We start from the raw sequence: 20,186 nt of genomic DNA on the forward strand, positions 1-20,186 counted from the left end.
CTGCCTGAAATCCAAACTTGTCTTTTACTTTAATTAAATTTCAATGGCAGAGATGATGTGATGCCCCAGTTTAAGTCCCTGGCTGATACAGACTCTGCATCATAGTCTCTCTCCTCCCAGGCAAGACAGACAGCCTCCTCCTCCTCCTCCTCCTCCTCCTGCGTTTTTGTGCTCGTCCTTTGAGACAGGATCCATCGGAGGAGAATGGCCCGGAGTGATGTCTGCCAAAATAAATTCTACTCCTCCGACAGAAAAAATGCATATTTCCTGGGATCCCCCTTGCCGATCATCTGATGAGGGTTTTTTTTGCCCTGAAATGCCTCTTTTCTGTCTCTCCTTAACAAGAAACTGACTTCAGCTGACTTAAGTGATAATGTCATAACTCAATTAGAAATGGTAATGAAACACATTCATTTTCATTTGCCTGTGCAGGGGCTAGCCCGTGCATATCTCTTAGACCCAGAGGACTGATTTTAGCAGTTGAGCAGCAGCTATAGGAGAGGCTGAGGCTACATACATCCATACTACTAGGTTTTTGTTTCAAAATGGTGTTTTCACCCGTCCATACTCACAAGCCTGAAAACCTTGTACCAATGAATAACATCTCCTACAAATGTAAACTGTTGTATCATTGTAAAATTCAGAATTTAACTGCACAACAGCCGTTAGCAAAGAACAGGGTAAGCAACATTTTGTGATTGATAATCAATGTTGCGTTCTCCACAAGTAGCCAAGTACTAATGTAGGTTGTTCTCTAACAGATGAGGGTCGTGTGATAGGACGTTGTGACCAAAAAGACCAACTCAGCAAGCAGTTGTGAGTGTCTCCCCCTTTGTTTCCAGACAAATCTGTTTCTGCCCGTTCAGACTAAAACACAGACCCGCACTTTTCAAACTAAAAAGCGGTTCCAAACCTTTTAGAACATTTCTGCTACTCTAAAACTCTGGAGTAGTGTGGGCGCCAGGAGTATCCGTACCAGCATTGATGTGTTTATAAATTAAACCTAGTGGTATCAATATAGCCTGAATTCTACATGTAAGTTTAATTATATTGAGATAAGGCTGCTCTGCATATTTTAAATGCCAGTTAGAATGAAATTTAAGATCATACTCCCTTGTTGTTACTTGTTACCAAAAACCCTTATTTTACACACTTAATCACAACGACCACTTAATAAACCACACAGTATATAACAAACTCATATAAAGACATTAAATCTGAGTTACTTGTGTTCTGTGTGTAAGCAGGGCCCCCGTTGACGTGAGGCTGCTGGGAGGAGACGGAAGGTGCGCGGCGGTAGGTGCCAGTGGCTGACACCATGGAGGCCGAGGAGGTGGTGGAGGAGTGACGGGAGATCTGGCGGGAGATGGTGCCGAACTGGGACATGGGGATGGGACCCAAGCCGGGGCCCTGGGGCACTGAGGCTGAGGATGTCGCTACTGCAGGAGACGGGGAGGAGAGACGGTATTACTCACTGTTAAAACATCTGCCTGATAAATCACTTTTAGTTGCTGCTGGTATAATAAGAGTATTTAAATTTAGTTTATTTTACTCAATGCAATAAGTCAATAAAGCTCAAAATAAATAAAGCTTGATGTTTGGGACTTATACCTTAGTTTAAAACATTTTATTTGTTAATCCCTTGTCAGGCACTAAAATAAGGCCTGAATAAAAATGAATGCTGCCAAATTCTGGGATTAATATAAATGTCCTCAAAAATAAAAAAAAATTTTAACTTTAAGAAACTCCTGAGGAGAAGAATACGCCAATGAGAACAAAGAGAACAAGCAGCACACACAGATTGTGTGTTAATGTGGTGTCAGAATAATTTGAAAAATTTGTTTGCAACTTGGAAAGTCAGCGAAAATTCCAATTCACATAATAATACAATCAGCTCCGAATGTAGCCTTTAATGTGAAATCTTTGAAACTATATGTCTGTCACACCTGAGGCTTTTTCTTTGCTCTTTGTTATGATGCAAATATTGGAAAGAGGTGTCAAGGTGTTGTCTAAACGCTCTAGACAAATCAATAAAACACATGTGGACACTAGGAACAGTGAAATTACAGATGCTGAGGCTCACCTTGCCCCAAACTGGGAGGGGAGGGGGTGGGAACTGCCAGAGGGAGACTGACTGCACTGCCTCCACTGTTCTCCCTGCCGCCACTGCCCCCACTGCTGCCACTGCAGAGAGAGAGAGAGAGAGAGAGAGATTAATGGTGATCATATGTAAGAGGAACTCACAGCAGTTGACATCCCATCAGTACTCCCCCTTATGTCATTTAGTCAAAACAATATTAGAGTCACTGTGGCAACAGATTATTTGTGGACAAGCTGTGTTGTGTTTTGGGGAAAATTTCACACATAGATACTGAAACAAATTGAAAATGTGTTTTACTTGTCGATAATGGCTCCAATTTAAAAAACACCAGCAACTTTGGACGGGGTCATCCACAAAAATGATGGTTTGATCCCCAGTTCCTCGTGGATGTCAAAGCTTGCTTGAGAAAGGTACTAAACTAAATAGCTCCTGCCAGTCTGGCCAGCAACTTGTTTGGCATCTTGCTACCAACATTTGAAGACCGATTGAATCACAGGCGCATGACTAGGCTCCTTCAAATGCAGCCTTCCTGTCCTGCGCAAAACAAAGTATCCACCAGGTGGATCCTTCTTTGGCCAACCTATCTCACGATTCATTGCACACTAGTGACAAAGCTATTGAGCTAGCTTTTAGGATGGCTGAAGTGCAGTAAGAAGCTATCGATGCAAATGGTCAGAGCAGGATAAGCTGGTGACGCAAATAGAAAACCCTCCGTAGACAAGACGGTCTACACGGACTATAGAGGCTTTCTAGTCCAAACAGACCAAGTCCTCTGAAGCATAACACATTATTGCTATTCATAACATGAACGATAACTCAGTAAACAATAACAGTGTGACATAGAAGCAGCATAAACAACAGCAGCACCCTGAAACATATTCAGTTGAGGTCCATCAGAGTATAAAGGTTTCCAAACAGATTATATATAAGCTTCAGGCATAAGAGGAGGTGGTCTATGCTACCTGTGTGTCCTGGGCCTCTGGTTGAGCGAGGCTGTGCGTGCAGGGCTGTGCTGGCTGCCCAGTCGCGCTGGGCTCGTCATGTAGTCGTTAGGCACCACTGGGGGCTTCACAGGCTCCAGTGTCTTGTAGGGAGTGTTACGCCTGCACAGAGATAAAGAACTTGCTTATGGAGCTGCTATAGTCTGCTGACCCTGGTGTCATAGATAACCATTGTAAAACTGTGTCAAAACAACAGTATAACAGTGTAGATTTCACCAATTTTAACAAATTAAATGCATATTAAAAACTACCACAACTGCTTCAAGTTCTTACCCCAGGGTACCACGACCAGCCATGGGAGGACTTGGGGGCTTCTGTGTCGGGGGGTTGGTCCTAGCGAGTGTCCCTCCTCGCCCTGCTGCATTGTTCCCATGTTGCTAGAGGAGCAAAGATGAGTTTAAATACTGCTTTTGTGTAATCTGAATAGCTGACGTCATTGTTCCCTATGCTAATAAATAGTAGGGCTGAAGAGTAAAAGCAACACTTGGGTTATTTTCATATTAGTATCTCATCTTTACTTTTATAAAGGCATAATGTTTTGAAGAAAAACTGGCAGAAAGCTATGGAATAGGAAGCGAAGAGAGATGGAAGGTGAAGCACAGAAAGCCCCCCTAAATATGTGACTAATTTCTTTACACTCAGAAACAAGTAAAATGGGATGTCACTCACTGGTTATGGGTGTATGGATGAAGATATACAGGAGATGAAATACATGTTGAAGAATAAATAGTGCAAATATGAAATATAATGTTTATTATCTCCTGTTATCAGTTTTCTTTCATTTACTACAACATACCAAACACATTAAATTGAACCTATCATGGTCCACACATGTATACTTGGAATAGTTATAATGGTGTATTAAGGACAACTGGTCACCTTATGTCTAGTCAAACACAGTTAACAGGTAACAGGAGATTAAAATGATTCTGCTTTACTGCACGGGGATAAATCAGCTCATGCATGGAATCATATTTGTTCCATGGAAACTAAATTGCATTAAACTTTTAAAATCATGTCTGTTTTGCAACTGAAAGACAAGTGTATGGATACCTTGGTGGTTTTTGAGTTTTATCAATAGGTCATAAAAAGAAGAGAAAGACAACCATTTCTTACCTTGGCTTTAAGCCACTGAGTGCAAGCAGGCAGAGAGAGAAGACAGAAAACATGCTCATTGGTTAATCGTTAAAAAAGCGAGTTGTATTATCATTGTAGTGAGAGCAAGCATGAAAGTTAAGCATCTTGTATGAACTACTCCACGTCAATTAACATTTACATACAGTATGTAGAGTGGAATGAGTGTCTTGAGGAGAAGAGTCAGAGAGTTGTATAGCACATCAAGGAGACTAATAAAGAAATATATCAGTGTAAAATAACCAGAAATAAACTCTAATGTGTTATTTATCAGTGTGTTTGTGTATGAAAACCTAATTATTACAGCTCCATAACCATGGTTGTTATTGCACAACATTCACATATGTTATCACATTTAGACCAACAATTTTCATTATCATAAGAAAAATAGCCAAAAGAAATGTGTGAGGCCATTATTGTAGCAAAACTATTGACAAATGTGAGTCTCAATCCGTCCATGTGTGATCAGATTGGTGAACGTGTAAAAGAATCTCTGTAATATGAGATTTGTGAATGTGGAAATGGACATATTTGCATATATTGACTTGCATATGTACAAATCCGATAACACACACACATGGATTTGAATACATATTAGATTATTTTTTTTACACGCTTTCAAATCTAATACAGATTTTAGACACATTTGTCAATAGTTTGTCTACAATGATGGCCCCATAGAAATTCTCATTAATATTTTTCCAGACCATAAGTATCATATTCAAATTGTTTGATTTATCTGAAACAAAGAGATTTCAATGTCCAGTTGTATGAAACATAGAAAAGCAGCAAATTGTTACATTTTTTGTAGCTGACACCAGAGAATTTTGGCTCATGGTCATGAGCTTAAATGATTGATTAATTGATGCAATATGTATTATTGTAGTAAGTAATTGTTTCAGCACTCTTCAGCACACTTTATTTGGCAGATTATCTGTTCCACTAAACCCTGTGCATATCAGCACTAGTATGTCTAGTCTGTGTTCATCAGTGTCTCGACGTGTGTTACAGACTGTAATCACAGTGAGAATTACTTCATGGCTCAGACACACACTGCAAATAATTGAGCAGTGGCTTGACTTGACGCAGCTGTGCTGACATTGTAAGTGTTGCTCTGAGAAACGGTGAGGTCATAAATAACAGGAGTGAGGTGCTCAGGCTGTCGGCGTGGCTAAAACTATGTCACCCTGGTAACTGCCACTAATGCCAATAAAGCCTATTACGGTGAAAGGTTGAGCACAGTCATCCGTAAATGTGTGAATGGGTCTTTTCCATGCTCTAGTCTGACTTCCCATCTACCCATGGGTGAGTTCCCCTGATTATGTGGATGTGGAGGCGGTGATCTCGCCTTCCTCGCTCTGGGGATTCCACCAAGGCAGGAGGAAATAGGCTGAAAGGTTGGAGTGCTAATAAGCTGCTGTTTTCTACACAGCAAGAATACAAATTGGACTTGAAAACAAATACACAAGCAGAACCACATCAATACATTGGTGTACTACTCTTTCATAACATGCCTATGGGGTCTAACTGCATGGACCATAACAACGTTATGGGCCGTAGCATGAGCGTGCTGTACGAGAGCGAGCACGCTGCAGATAGCGCTGCACACAGCTATACAATGCAGCAACTGAGCAAAACATCAAGTTTGAGATGTCTTATGTTATAATGAGAAGTGTCAAATATTTTTGGGTTTATTATAAAACTGTGGCAGGACTAATTTAATTATGGCAGACCGCCACTCAACATAATTGAGGGGAAACACTGCACATGCAAGGCCACAGAGGCAAATCAGAGATTTCAACACAAACCAATAGCCATGAGGATGATGATCTAAACCGGATTAAAAACAACAAACTTGATGAAGGTGCTCTCCAAATCTAGAATGCCCCAAAACTGCAATTTTACAGATTTCAAGCTCGTGTTTTTCTTTGTATAATGAAAGAGGAAAAGATATTGCACATGTTCTGGCATCTACACGGATCTGCACTGATCTATAATTTGCAACCTCCATGAATGATGCTTTATTTGCATAGTGGGCCGTGACAAATGTTTCTCAGTGAGCCAGCTCTCACAGGAGGAAACACAAGCTTCTGAATTTGAATTAGCGGATGTTTGAAAAGCAGCCGACAGCCACTATCTCAACAGACAGACAGGGGGAGAGGGATGAAGAGGCCGTCTCAAACGCACAGCAGAAATTTATGATACAAACAATCAATGTACATGACTGTGTGTACACACACTCGTCTAATGCACACAAACACAGAATGCAGTGTAAAAGAGGAAAAGAAGAGGGGGGAGGAGAGAGCGGATGGATCATGGGGAGAGAGAATGAAAGATGGAAGAATGAGCCGGAAAAAAGGATGAAGGAACATTTTCCCACGATTCAATAGGGGGTGTGATGGAATGAGTAACACTTGGCTGAAATGTCTCTTTCTTGCTCACACTCTGGATTTGACACACACACACACACACACATACTAATGACTTCCAGCTTTGGCATGAACAAACAAGGACAAACAAAGCTTTTAGCCATGGTCTGCTACCAACGTATTCAAGGGTTGTTACATTTATATGGGTCTCTACACATAATGAACAAAAAGGTCAGTGTATTGATCAACCTGCAGTGTGTAAGTGAGTCATGAAAGCAGACAATCGGCTTGTTCACATGAAGGTGTGAACTCCACTAAGTACGTGTTTCCTGTCGAATCAACGCTGCAAATCAAGACAATATATCAAAGTAATGAGTCTGGGATTCACAGTAGCTGCAGCAGTCTGGATGTGGTGAAGCTAGAAGAGTGTCAAATTCCTTTTTAAAAAGCAGCAGCTAAAAAAAGAACACATATAAGGATGCTACAGCAATATAGGTAAACAACTATATTGTCATTAAATGACCTTTAAGTCTGTTATGCCTATAGAGTTTGCTCTGCTTGCAACAGGGATATTATTTAAAAATAACAATCCGAGAAATCTTACTTTGACGCCGTGACCCACATCATCCAGCAGCGTGTAGTCGATGGGCTTTCGGATGTAGCGCACCGGCCGCTCCATGTTGCCGGGAGCGATGATCTTGTGGGTGCGAGAGGTGTTTTTATTGGTGGTCAGGATGCCGATCTCCCGGCGTGCCACCTTCTCTTTATGAATGTCCACTGTCTGCAGGAGAGGGAAGAGAAGGGAGCAATGACTGGTGGGATATAACAGATATTTAAGGGTTTAGTTTGCTTCCAGTAAATTCTCCAAAATAAACACTTTAATTTCAGAGAGTTAATTACGAGAGACAGGCATGATTCTTACCGCCACCGAGAAGGTTATGTTTTCACACCTGTCCAATGGTTGGTGTGTATGTTTTTTTGTTGGTTTCTATCTATCTATCTATCTATCTATCTATCTATATATATATATATATATATATCCATCCATCCATCTATATATATATATTTCCGTAACTATGACACCCGCTATAATTACAGTAATGCAATTTACAATTCACCCCTTTCAGCACCATATTGTGTGATATTAATTAGCCACAGCAAAAATAGCAAAGATAATAATAATGCATTTATATGTACAGGACAATTGTTCAATCCTCCAACTGAATCCTCTGTGGAATTAAAATCTCCCACTGTTTGGACATACACTCACACTCTGGGTCCATACTATAGAACTCCTATTGACCCACAATTCTGCTCTACTGGCCTACACCCCAGGGCCGTTTACACAAAGCTCTCTTCTCTAACCCCTCACTCGAGGGCCAATTGAAGACACCAGTGACCTCCATCTCCTCCGCAATTTGAGCCATCATCACTCAAGCGCCTGCATGGACTGCCCTTCAATTTATGAATGATGGATGAAAGAGTAAGAAGTGAGAGATGCAGCGAGCAGCCTACTAAATGGGAAAAAAACACACGAGGGAAGATGGAAGATGGAGGGCTTCATCTGTTGAGTATGAGGTCAAACTTGGGAGGAGAGTGCTGATGAGTATATATACACTGTAAAAGACACATTGCTGTGCGAGTGTGTATCTGTGACTGCATTTTTTCTAAGTAAACCCACACAGCAACGAGCTGAGGCATCAATAACTGCTCATATGTGCCGAACTGACAGTTGCACTGCTGCAACCGCCTCTCTCTGGGTGCTGGAGGAGCCGACTGAGAGATTGAAAGTCTGAGAGTTGCTGTGATGTTGACCCCCAACCGCCACTCCCTCCTGCTGTGCAAAAACTCTATTTGTCTCCGTCTCTGTGTCTGAGTCTCTGTGAAAACGAAGAGAACATGCTCTTTTTTTAGGAGAGGAAACTGAAGCGACACACCCTGCTTCAGTTGGGAAGTAAGAAAAAAGACCTGCCTACTTCCTGTCAGTGACAGGCGGGTAGAGGTGGAGTGCAGACTACAGAAGGTGATGAAAACTCAAAAGGACAGAGAGACACAGACAGAGAAAGAGAAAAGATAGAAAAAATGTAAGAGTAGAAACTTCTGCCACGATCAAATGGAAATAAAGAAGAAAGGAAGGTGGTGATGGGATAGACACTGTGAAAAATTTACTTTAAGGTCTCCAGCTTTAGGCCTACACCTTTTAAACTGTACAGCAAAAGACGTAACCATCCACCGTCTGTGACTGTTTTACAATAATACATTTGTCTTGACAATGGAGACACACTGAAACAATAGTAGGTAAATGACTGGATCTTTTTCGCTTCGTTTCACTATTTCCAATACATGCAGATTGCAGAAATATCGTAATGAAAATGAGGTAATCTTTACAAAACATCTAGATATAATTTACCTGAACAGATTCTACGTGCGGATATGCAGAATCTGTAGACGAGGGACAAGATCCTAGGGCCAGAATCCTTCTAGTTTGACCAATCACATTAGAGCAGGATTTGGTTGCCAGCAGATAAATACTGACGAAAATGCATCAGCTTTTTACTTGATCTGTATTCATATGCAGATAGCAGTTAATAGAGAGTAGCCAAAAGTTTGTTTGTGTTTTGTGTGAAACCTTCGACTCGTGTGATAAAACAAACTAGTCGGAATGTAACAGTGTACGAGAGTCTTGGCCTCGATCTCCGCTGTCTGTACCAGAAGCCCCAAAATATTGGCCGTTGCCTCCAGAGACTAATGTCGATAGCTGACGGGCTCTGAGATTGACTAATCCTTAACTCTGTCTGTCCTTCCTGCCTTCACTCTTTAAATCTCATTTTCTGTTGTAAAAGTAATAAACAGAACAGATCCAGCTGTAACGCTCAATGTCTCATCCATACTTGTGCTTTAGCATAAACATCTGAGTTTAGGCAAATCGTTCTTTACTGCACCCAGTGGAGCAAGCTGGTGGTATGTTTGCTGTTGCTGTGTTATTGTTAGGAGGAAAATAATGATGTAGACTGAACTGAGATGTGTCAACAGACGCATGATTTCATACACCATGATCTCATGTAAGGCTTGGCACACAAATTATCTGGAGTTATGGATGAAGCCTCCCAGCTGTTTGGATGTGTGTCATTATCCTTTTTGAATTGACACTATTAGATTTTAGCTACTTTTGATCAATTGAAACTGAGCTGAAAGAGGCAGAAGTGGGTCACTGAGCCGATGAACGACAATTTTGAAGAAAAAAGGAGGAGACGAATCAGAAAGCAAACAGGCAGAGGGGAATGCAGGAAATGGAAAATAGGAGTATAAAGACTCATGGGAAGGTCCTCTATGTTTTCCATGGGAATAGAATCAAAAAGAAGTAGTTCCAATTTGTTCACTGGCGTGCTGGTTTTAGGCTCAGACACAATAACTGAATGCAAACCATTATGTTTAGCTGCTACACACGAAGAGGGGAAATAGAGTGCTTCAGCTCTGCTTTGATTAAACACGCTGTTGTTCTGTATTCAGGTATAGCAGCCTGTCTTGTGACAGCCCTCTCTGCTGTGGGCTCTCGAATCCTATAGATAGGGGACTTGGGTTTGGCAGCAATGTTTTTATACCTTCCTCTTTCGCCCATGTAACTCTCTCAAGTCAAGACAATTTGCACAAACTAAGCCAGGAAAAAAACCTTGGAACAACCAAGCTAATTCTAATTTAATTTCTTGGCCGAATCATGACTAGAATAAATAATATTCGCCTTGCAGAGGTGTATGAGATGAATATCAAATAAAACCATTTTTTCTCTAGATTCAAGCAATTAAAGGCAATTCCAATCAATTTGTGCCCTGAGATATCTACATATATATGTTTTTCTTTACATTTTCAAGTACCCACGTCAATCGGTTGGTAAGTAACCTATACTGCGATCATGTTTGATTATTATAAGCACAACACCAAAAGACGATGTGGTCCCTTTTACTGTCACAGTGGGAACAATAATTATCATCTTGAATCTCCTTAAACAAAAAATGATGTGTCCTCTTATCATCTTCTCACCTTATCAGATTTTCCATTAGAGCATTGTTCTACTCTACTGCAGCTCTATCATTTCTCTCCTGAAATAAGGTGTTATTACATATTCATTGATTTTATTACACAGTATACAAAGTGAATTGTTGATCCATTTTTACTGCATAAGTAAAACCTTGTTTGATATTTTTTCCCGCACCACTTTGATGATGGCTTCATTTATTTTGCATACTGGCTTCACTGGAAGGAATCCATTGTTAATAATATTAGTTACACCTCTGCTTTCTTGCTATGTCAATTCAGCTGTCAGATGTTAGTTTCTTGCTCGATACTTGGAGACAAATGATCTCAGTCTCACCCACAAATAAGTGACTGAACAGTTTCTGCACCAGTTTACTGTCAAGTGTTCACATCAATGTGAGAGAGCCTTAAGTGCTGCAATATTTGAAGAAATATCAGACAGACACATAAAGCACCACTGACCATCTCTTATCCATAGAAGACTCTCATTGTTCATCATTACTGCAACTAACTCTGCTTCATCCAGAAGCCTGTGGAGTAGAGTGGGAGCTGGATACGCCAACCAAGCCAGGGTGCTGGCGTCAGGGTTTCACTTCATTGCTGACAGGCTTAATGAAGCACACAGGGAGAGGACGGGGACATTCACTGTCTGACAGGCAGGGTGGCTGCGCGCACAGAGAGAGGCTTCATGTGTTAGACAGAGAGAGGACTGCTGATGAAGCAAGACTGCAGGACTGAAGAGGGGCTATGGAGGTCTGGCAGCTCCAGCATGATCTATGCCCCCTGCCATCTCTGTCTGTCTGTATAATGTTTGAATGTGATATTGTGCACTGTGGCGTTATGGAACAAAATAATAATTTGTTGTTGTCAAATAAATAATGTGTGGTGTCTGATCGTGACAGCACACAGATTCAGGTGTGTCTGTTTTCCCTCAAACTGCTCATATTGTAGCTGAGCAATCATCAGGAAGACGATGGTTTTATTCAAATATACAGAAAATAGCTTGAGAGCCATTTGTGTTAGGGCGGCACGATATTAGGAAAACATGCGATAACGTTGTTGAATATTGCGACGACGATATGACTTGCAATAAAGAAACAAATGCTTAAGTATATGAAGTCTTTCTGCTTTGGGTTCACTGCTAACATAAACCCTATACAGTGAGTGGTCTATGCAGACTAAAAATGGAAAAAAGCAGTATTTCCATTCCAACAGCATGGTTTTATTGGAAAAATTCCAAATGGTTACGTACACAGGGACCACAGACAGGTCCACACCCCAAGGGGGAGGGGGCTTGCAATTATCTATGCAGGAAAATCCCTGGACAGGCCCATCAATGATCTGAATATCTTTAATGTATTATCTAGGGCAGTAGGGCTCCATCTGATTGGCCAAATATATTGACATGCATGGCACATGGAACACCGTTTATCGCAGGTCAGGACATCTTTTGCGATACGTATATCGCACATGCTGATATTGCAATGACGGTACATTTTAGTTGTATCATGCAGCCATAATATGTGGTGATTTTCACATATTGTGCAGCACAATGCTACATAAACACATGCAGATGCTGCACAAATTGACCCCCCAAAAAAAACACAGATTGTAGAAGTTAGATTATCATCATTGTGATGTTTGTTAGAAGAGAAATCTCATCCACAGTTCAGGTAAAATCTAACTATAAGTCAGGGAGAACTGAGGTGCTATAAATGTTTATGCATAACGTTAGATGCTCCAGCAGCTCAGTGATGATCTGAGCTGATTCATTAAAACCCCTCTTTTCTCTCTGTACTAATGCAGTGGTTATCCTGCTCCCTGCAGAGCCTCTCATCTCTACAGGACAGCTCTATTTACAAAGCTTTAATAACCTATTATCAAGAGTGGATTTCTTTAAATAAACACATAAGCTGACCCTGTGTGAAACAGCATATTCAAGTAATTAAAAGCACACTGCTGAGTATATCATGAAGCATATGCTGAGAGGTATAAGAGGATTATTGCCTCAGACTGTTTCGAATTAAACACGTTTATTGCAAGACGTGAAATTTGTGTGTGTGACACAAAATTATTTGCAACCTTAATCCTTACAGACAGGGCTTCTTTTCACAAAGTAATTTTCAGACTAAAAGGATCTTAGTCCACGGAGTTACAATGGAACCAAGATGGTCTCAGCCTTAAGATGCTTTAAGAAAATAGGGCATTGGTCTGCAACCAACCACACTTTGAAAGGCTACATCCATACTACTACACACTAATCCGGAGTTTTAGAGCTGCTATAATGGAGAAGTTTGGAAACGCTGCTGGCACCGTTTTAGTTTGAAAACTCCGGGGCTGCGTTTTAGTCTGGGCAGGAACAAGCGGAGATGTTTGGAAAGGATGACAAAGACACTTAAAAAACACTTGCTGATTGGGTCTTTTCACTCACGATGCAACCTTGCTGATTCGTCAGGCTCCTATTATATGACCCAGTAGCCTTGGCTACCAGTGTAGAATGCAAAATAGAAAATCACTTCCAAGCATTGCTGACCCTGTGTTCTTTGATAACAGCTGTTGTACAGTTAAATTCTGCATTTTACAACAAAGCATGAGCATGCCCAATATATGTGAGTGGTCACGTGATATGAGTTTTCAGGCATGTTAGTATGGATGGGGATTAACACCGATACTGAGCCTAAATGCTTGTGAGGCCAGTTACATCTGATTGACAAGTTGAGTCAGGTTCTCAGATCCCTCCCTCAAAGGGGGCCCAAGAAACAATTTTTCAGTTTGCAATCCAACATTACGCAAATACAAAATCATTCAAAACATCCTAACTTTACATTCAAGTATCACAGACAGTCCCAAATGAAAAATACAAGTTTAATATGTAGAATTGACCTGATAAGTTGCACTGACTATTGTTCCTGTGAGTGACTGAAAGGCTTTTGTGGAATCAAATGGAAATAATTTGTGAATCAAATGAGTATTTCTATATGCGATGAGAAACATGTTGAGAGTATGACACAACACTGTTTTTTGTACTGATTGAATTAAAACTGTGTTAGAGACAAAAAGTCAACATCCAGTAAGTTTTGAACAGACAGCATCAACAGCTAATTTAAAATGGCCAGGTCAGAAAGAAACCAAAAATATAATGCACTTAGAAACAGGAAGGACAGTGTTTAATATTACTCTGTTTTAAATAAATGCCTGGTCAACACAGCAGTTGAGAAAAATAAAAGGATCCCATTATTATTTGAGAATCATTTGTTAATAATTATAATGCAACATTCTGGATAAAAATTGTTAAATAGTTGTTAATACAGTTTAGTTTGCAGGAAAACATAACATGTTTCTGTTGATTGTTATTTCCAACTACATGAACAAGGTGAACTTGTTAAAACATTTTGTACATTTTATTAATGTAAAATACTTTGTATCTTGGTGCATATGTATCTTCTGGGGCCGTGGTGTTTGTACCTGGGAGATGTGGTTGATGGAGGACTCCATGCGTCGTAGTTGCGAGGCCTGGATGTCCAGCAGCTGCAGCACATTGTTAGCTAAGGCATTGATCTGGTAGGCCACACTGGCCAGAGACTGGGTGGTGTAGGCCTTGGTCTCCTCCAGGGCCTTCTTCTTGTCTTGGGCCTGGCAAAGACAGAGGAGGAGAAATTAAAATATCAAGAGAAAATACTGCACTCTTCATTGTTACTATCCTATCAGTTGAATGAGTGGAGAGTGACAGGGCAGTTGTTTTAGCAGGAGCATCAACTCGCGGTGGGTAAAAGGGCGATGATCTGTTAATATCTGAATGGACGTGAACACAGTTTCTGACTGTGTGGGGGGACCACAGTGGAATGCAAAGCAGCCTGGAATCTGGCAACAATAACTTCCGAATAACTTAAACGAACAACATGAGACAGGTGCAGGTTGGGAGTTGTGCCGAGTGAGCAGGAATGCCAAGACATTGCACAAATCTGCTCCTGGCAACTTTAAATAGCAATGGGACTGAATGGACATATTTATTTATAGTTTGGAAACACACACAGGGATGCTGGAAGGTCAAATAGAGAACTACTCCAACAGAGGACAGTCAGTCCTTCTCTGAAAGTAGAACTACAACTGTCATTTTCAGTGTAAAATATTGAGCTGATTTTTCTTTTCCTCATTAAGTGTATAAAAAACAAAGGCACAAATGAAATGCTGGGGGGAAATGTTTTTTTACTATTTTATATCCTATCACCTTCAAATGATGTCATTTTATCAGAATAACTTCTAAATTTAACCAACATTCAAAACTTCCTTTGATTAAATTTCAAACTCAGCTACTTGATTGACTGACGAATCACTTCAGTTGAATTATTCACACCTGGTAGTATTGCATCTAGTAGATACAACAATGTGAAGTGGCTAAAGCCTGATCAAAGAGTCACAATATGATGCAATACACAAATGACTATGTTTATTAAGCAATCTGGCCATATAAGCGTTCTGCATGTTGGTTTCTTCCGTTTATCTGTTTGCCTTTCTCTTATTTTTTGACCTCACATAAAGAGTATTTTAATACAGCTGTCAGTCAGTCAGCCAGTTCTGGACATTTGTGTTTCTAGGGCCTCACTGTTGCTGTCCAACCAAAAATAGAAAATACATTCAATTTCTCATTTAACTCTCAAGATACCATGCACATTTTCTAAAATGTCAAACTATTCTTTAAACAGCTTACACCAGCTGAGTTGAATCTGTTGCCATTTCTTATACTGTTCAGTCACCAATTATTCTGAGCCTACTTTTAAGGCATTAATCTAACACCAGCTAGAGTTCATTTAGGTTGCGGTTTCCAGCCAACAGTTTTTATTTGTCTGTGTGTGGCCTGTACCGTGACACCTCTTTACTAGAAGACCACCTGCTACCTTACAAACCACCTGCAGCAACACAATCTATTGCAGATGTCTGATTGGACCTGCAGGTCAGCCCTTGACTGTGCACGCCTCTTACTCACAGTTTGCAAATCACTGAGGCAGCAGAGGAAACATTGCAGGCTTGCTCAGCACGATCCCAGAGATTGGAGACTGACGCCTGTCCTCATACCTGAGCTTGGAAACGCTGACTTGTTCCCAGTGACATATTCAGACTAGTGTAGTATGTGCAGTAGAGAGGGGGCATTAACAGGGAACTGAGGAGAGGTGAAAACTTCAAATAGAACCAAACTAATTAAAATAATCTGAAAATATCTTGCACAGAAAACCCCCTGGATATAATAGCCTACATCGCCCTAATACACAATGTTCATTATGAATCTCTTGCTACTCTATCTGTTCACTTTGCTGCTTTGAGATATTATGTTTCATATTAATCTTACAAAAGACATTTCCACTCTGAATCCCTTTTTGTTACGCACCACACTGAAACTTAACAATGCATAACAAATACAGCAATTGCCGGGTGTCATAGCAAAGTGAACACGCAGTCTGACACTGGAATACCGTGAACCTTATGAGTCATGGCTGAAAAAGACATGAGTCAGAGGGGAAACATGGGGATTTTGAGGGGATACACACAAGTGGAACTATTAAGCAGAGTCATGAGCTTCCATCTAACACATTATTCTTCATGCATCTTTTGGAACAAAGTTAATTTTCTTAATCATTTTTGGATTATTTGCTTTCAAATGTCAAGGTGTATTTACATACAAATAGAAGCAAAGGTCTCTCTGTGTCCCAAAAACAGCATGGTCTCATTGTTCAACATAAAAATGTTTAATTCAAAGAGCTGCTATTTTAGTACACAAAGGTCTTGAGAAAAGTATGAACAAAGCTCAATTCTGCTTTCATGCTAAAAATGTTGTACGTGTCAGTCCGTCACTTTGTTCAGTTGGCCCATTTTAAATATCTCAACTCAGAATAAAAGTTCATTTTCTCCAGCATCACAGAGTGGATTTACATGTAAGCATTGGATGCATTGTATGGTGTGTAGTTTTAAAGACGATAGTGTGAATATACAGCTGCAGAGGATTCTGCAGATCTGTCCTACATAGAGACAAATAGGAATTATTATACATCTAGGCTTTGACAACTTGAAGCCAAATGTTATATGTAGAGCTTTATTCAGGATACAGAAAGAAACAAATTACGCTGAAAAATAAAGCTAAGCCTCCTTACTCTATCATTCCCTGTTGTGTTCGTCAAGTGTGTTTATATGCAGGCAGGTTCCTGGCAAATGTTCATCATGTCCCTGAAGAAATCATTATTCAGGAGAAGCCACATACGAACATCTTCATATCCCAGGCATGAATATACTGCTACAATAAACAAACATAATGTCCTAAACATTGCAGCAGTATGTGACACAAACGTCTCTGAAAATCAGGAGTAAAGGGGGTTTCCAAAAAATGATCAGAGTGCGTTATGATCACATGTGACTCATACCTTTCTTAACGTGTTAGGTTACAGACCGAGGTAATATGATGCACATGTTGTGGCAGTGAGGATGGACATCACCAAAAAAGGTTGTTTTTCACTTATTTCTTCCATTGTTAATTTCAAATACACAAAAGTTATCTCAATTTTGATTATTTCCATCCTTGCTTCATGGCAGAACAAAATTTCAATATCACTCAGGTTGTTTTTTCCTAATCAACTGGTATGTGAAAGATACATCACAGCCATGAAGCCTGTCTACAGTATCTGCAACACCTCGTATGTGTCGTTGGCTTTGACATACTCATATGAATATTGCAGCATCACAGTCTGAAGAGAAACTCCAGATCATTGACTAGCATGCAGTAACACATTATTCTGATATTAATAGACTGGATAAGACACTGCCATGTAAACAGCATTTTCTGATTACCTTTACCTGAATGAGGTCATACTTAGAATAAGCAATAATCAAATTAGGGTATTCTGACTGATTTATCACCACATTTCCTCCTAAATAAATCTACTTAAAGTAAACTGGCGACTAAGGGAGATGTACCGGGAGTTGAAATGGGCACAACCTCTGAGCAGAACATTAAACCTCTCAGGTAGCTTTCTGCATGATGACATTGGCATCAGCTGCAGTATAGAGCTGTGCATGCTTGTCAGTATCTAATAAATGTGTATCGAAGCAGTGTCACCCACACTGCATTTCTTGTCTTGTCAACCACACTTAAGTAATCTGACCTGTTATTATGGCATAATGGTGAGTGTCCTCAGCACTACAGACAAAAAAACACACAGTGGGGTTTCTGGCTTGTGCCGGTCTGCCAACAGACGCTGCTGTTCACACCGGATCCTTCTGCCAACTGATGCTCTACAAATGTCAGCTCACACTGCTGAACACTACATCCTCATGGCAGAGCTCAGGGTGGCGGGGTTAAATGAGTGCAACTCTTCAGGCTTGAAACCCCATATCACATAATCACATCTGAAATCACATAATAACATCCCTGTACTGTAATTTTCAATGTTTTGAAGGTGGAGAAATGCCACTGGCAACAATGAGGCTTCTTTTCAAACAAGCTTCACCAATACACATTCGTAAAATGGTAATAAAAGTCAAACTGAACGAAGGTCCCCATGACCTGGTATGACCCCACTTGCTTTTCACAAGGGAGTCATCCCATCCCCAACACATACACCTAACACAGTCCAGACATGCGAGAAAAAACAGGCACACCTTTTATTACCCTACACAATGATCTGATTACAAGAAAATAATCCACGAACATGCTCATGTTTTACATGATGTGTGCATCAGGAGTAGCTTTATATTATTTTTCTTTAAAAACTTGGCCTATTATATTATCACTAATAAGAAACCTGACATAGGAAAGATGTTAGTAGCTTTGTTTTAATGGGCAATGATGAAGACTATTAAATGCACATCGTTTTAACAGTCTTAGTAAGAAGGTGTCTTTAACTACATAGCACAGTTTAAGTGACTTTATGGTGACTAGGCTGTTTTTATTTCTTGTTTGGTTATAATCACAATCCATTCATATATTACCATGTACTTACAGTATTGCTAGCTTGCTAGTTGCACGCGAGTAAAATTCCCTTTTTATGGATTGTGTTCGCTATTTCTTCCTTTATCACACTGGTGTGTGGCCTGAATGGGAGCAGACCGTGTATTTCCAGTCGTAAAACAGGACAGATAATGTAACAACAGATGTAAACGTGTGTTCAGACATCTGTCTATCACAGAACACAGTCAATGACAAACCACTTGGTCATAACAACGACACACCCTCTGAAAGCCCCCAGCAGCAGCCAGCCGAGCTACAGCCCTTCAGATGAGAGCTCGGCCCCGGTTCACCGGGCCCACCGGCCACACTGCACAATACCGAAACACAGCGGCTTCTGCCCCGGCAGCCGCCAATGAGCCGCCGGGGGAAGAAGGGCCACCACGGGCTGGCAGCGGTTTGAGAATCCCTTTCGTTCACCACCAGCGCTTCCTGTGGTTTCACTCACTTCCACCGACACGGCGCCGCGGACACGACGGAGAACAGCGACGAATTCTCCGCGTTTCACAGCCGCTCGTCGCCTCTTACCTGGACATAGTTGTTTTCACAGTACTCCGCCACCCGGGACAGGTTCTGGTAGCTCTCCACAAGCGCTCTCTTGCCGGCGGGGATCTCCTCCTCTAGTAGCATTTGTAGCTCTGCCATCTTACATCCCTTCGCATCGCTCTCCTCTCTGTCCCTGTGAGCTGAGAGAGGGAGAGAGAGAGACACACACACAGAGAGAGAGAGAGAGAGAGAGAGAGAGAGAGAGAGAGAGAGAGAGAGAGAGAGAGAGACACACACAGAGAGAGAGAGAGAGAGAGAGAGAGAGACACACACACAGAGAGAGAGACACACACAGAGAGAGGGAGAGAGAGAGACACACAGAGAGAGAGAGAGAGACACACAGAGAGAGAGAGAGAGAGAGAGAGAGAGACACACAGAGAGAGAGACAGAGAGAGAGAGAGAGAGAGAGACACAGAGAGAGACACACACACACACACACACAGAGAGAGAGAGAGACACACACACAGAGAGAGAGAGGGGCTCCCCCGCCCGGCGTAGTGGGGCCTCTGATTCACAACCGCCCGTGACGTATCGCAGCTACGTTAGAAACGGAGTGCGCTGATTGGCTGACAGGCCGACAGAGAACAGTAGAACACCAATTACATTTCCCCGCTATGCTACGACATATAATAGTAATATAATAGTGAGAGCTAAATTATATGAGATAAATATATTTTGTAAGAATGTGGGCGTAAAATATAAAAACCTATTATTATTATTATTATTATTATTATTATTATTATTATTATTATTATTATTATTTGCATTGCTTTCATAATATAGATACTGTTGCATTAGTGATTAGTGTAACATAATATAGTAATGTATATTGTATATTCAGGTAGGTTACATTTACAATGAAATAAATGGCTCACATTTGACTCCCTTTTTAATAATTTTCCAAATAATTTTCCCCAAAAAAAGGAGCAAATGACCACACATATGGTTCATAGGGTTATTAGTAATATTAGTATTAGTATTACTATTAGTATTAGTATTGGAATTAGTATTAT

The 20,186-nt window shown here is 40.7% G+C and overlaps 1 protein-coding gene across 4 annotated transcripts in view; it reads right to left on the minus strand.

The window, feature by feature from the left end:
• LOC118118059 (abl interactor 1) overlaps positions 1-19,350 on the minus strand; it is a 26,487-nt gene extending 7,137 nt beyond the window's left edge. Inside the window, exons 1-8 of one of the 4 annotated variants that reach the window (XM_035170875.2) lie at positions 19,156-19,350; positions 14,103-14,270; positions 7,210-7,386; positions 4,219-4,233; positions 3,376-3,479; positions 3,064-3,204; positions 2,084-2,184; positions 1,227-1,439 (exon numbers count right to left, since the gene is read on the minus strand). In XM_035170875.2, the coding sequence (XP_035026766.1) occupies positions 1,227-1,439; positions 2,084-2,184; positions 3,064-3,204; positions 3,376-3,479; positions 4,219-4,233; positions 7,210-7,386; positions 14,103-14,270; positions 19,156-19,272 (1,036 nt within the window). In that variant the 5' untranslated portion in view covers positions 19,273-19,350. The remainder of the gene's footprint in view (positions 1-1,226; positions 1,440-2,083; positions 2,185-3,063; positions 3,205-3,375; positions 3,480-4,218; positions 4,234-7,209; positions 7,387-14,102; positions 14,271-19,155) is intronic. The other 3 variants (XM_035170873.2, XM_035170876.2, XM_035170874.2) reach the window with 3 other exon arrangements.
• Between the last annotated feature and the right edge of the window lie 836 nt (positions 19,351-20,186).

The sequence above is a fragment of the Hippoglossus stenolepis genome, chromosome 11, assembly GCF_022539355.2.
Source record: "Hippoglossus stenolepis isolate QCI-W04-F060 chromosome 11, HSTE1.2, whole genome shotgun sequence".
NCBI lineage: Eukaryota > Metazoa > Chordata > Actinopteri > Pleuronectiformes > Pleuronectidae > Hippoglossus > Hippoglossus stenolepis.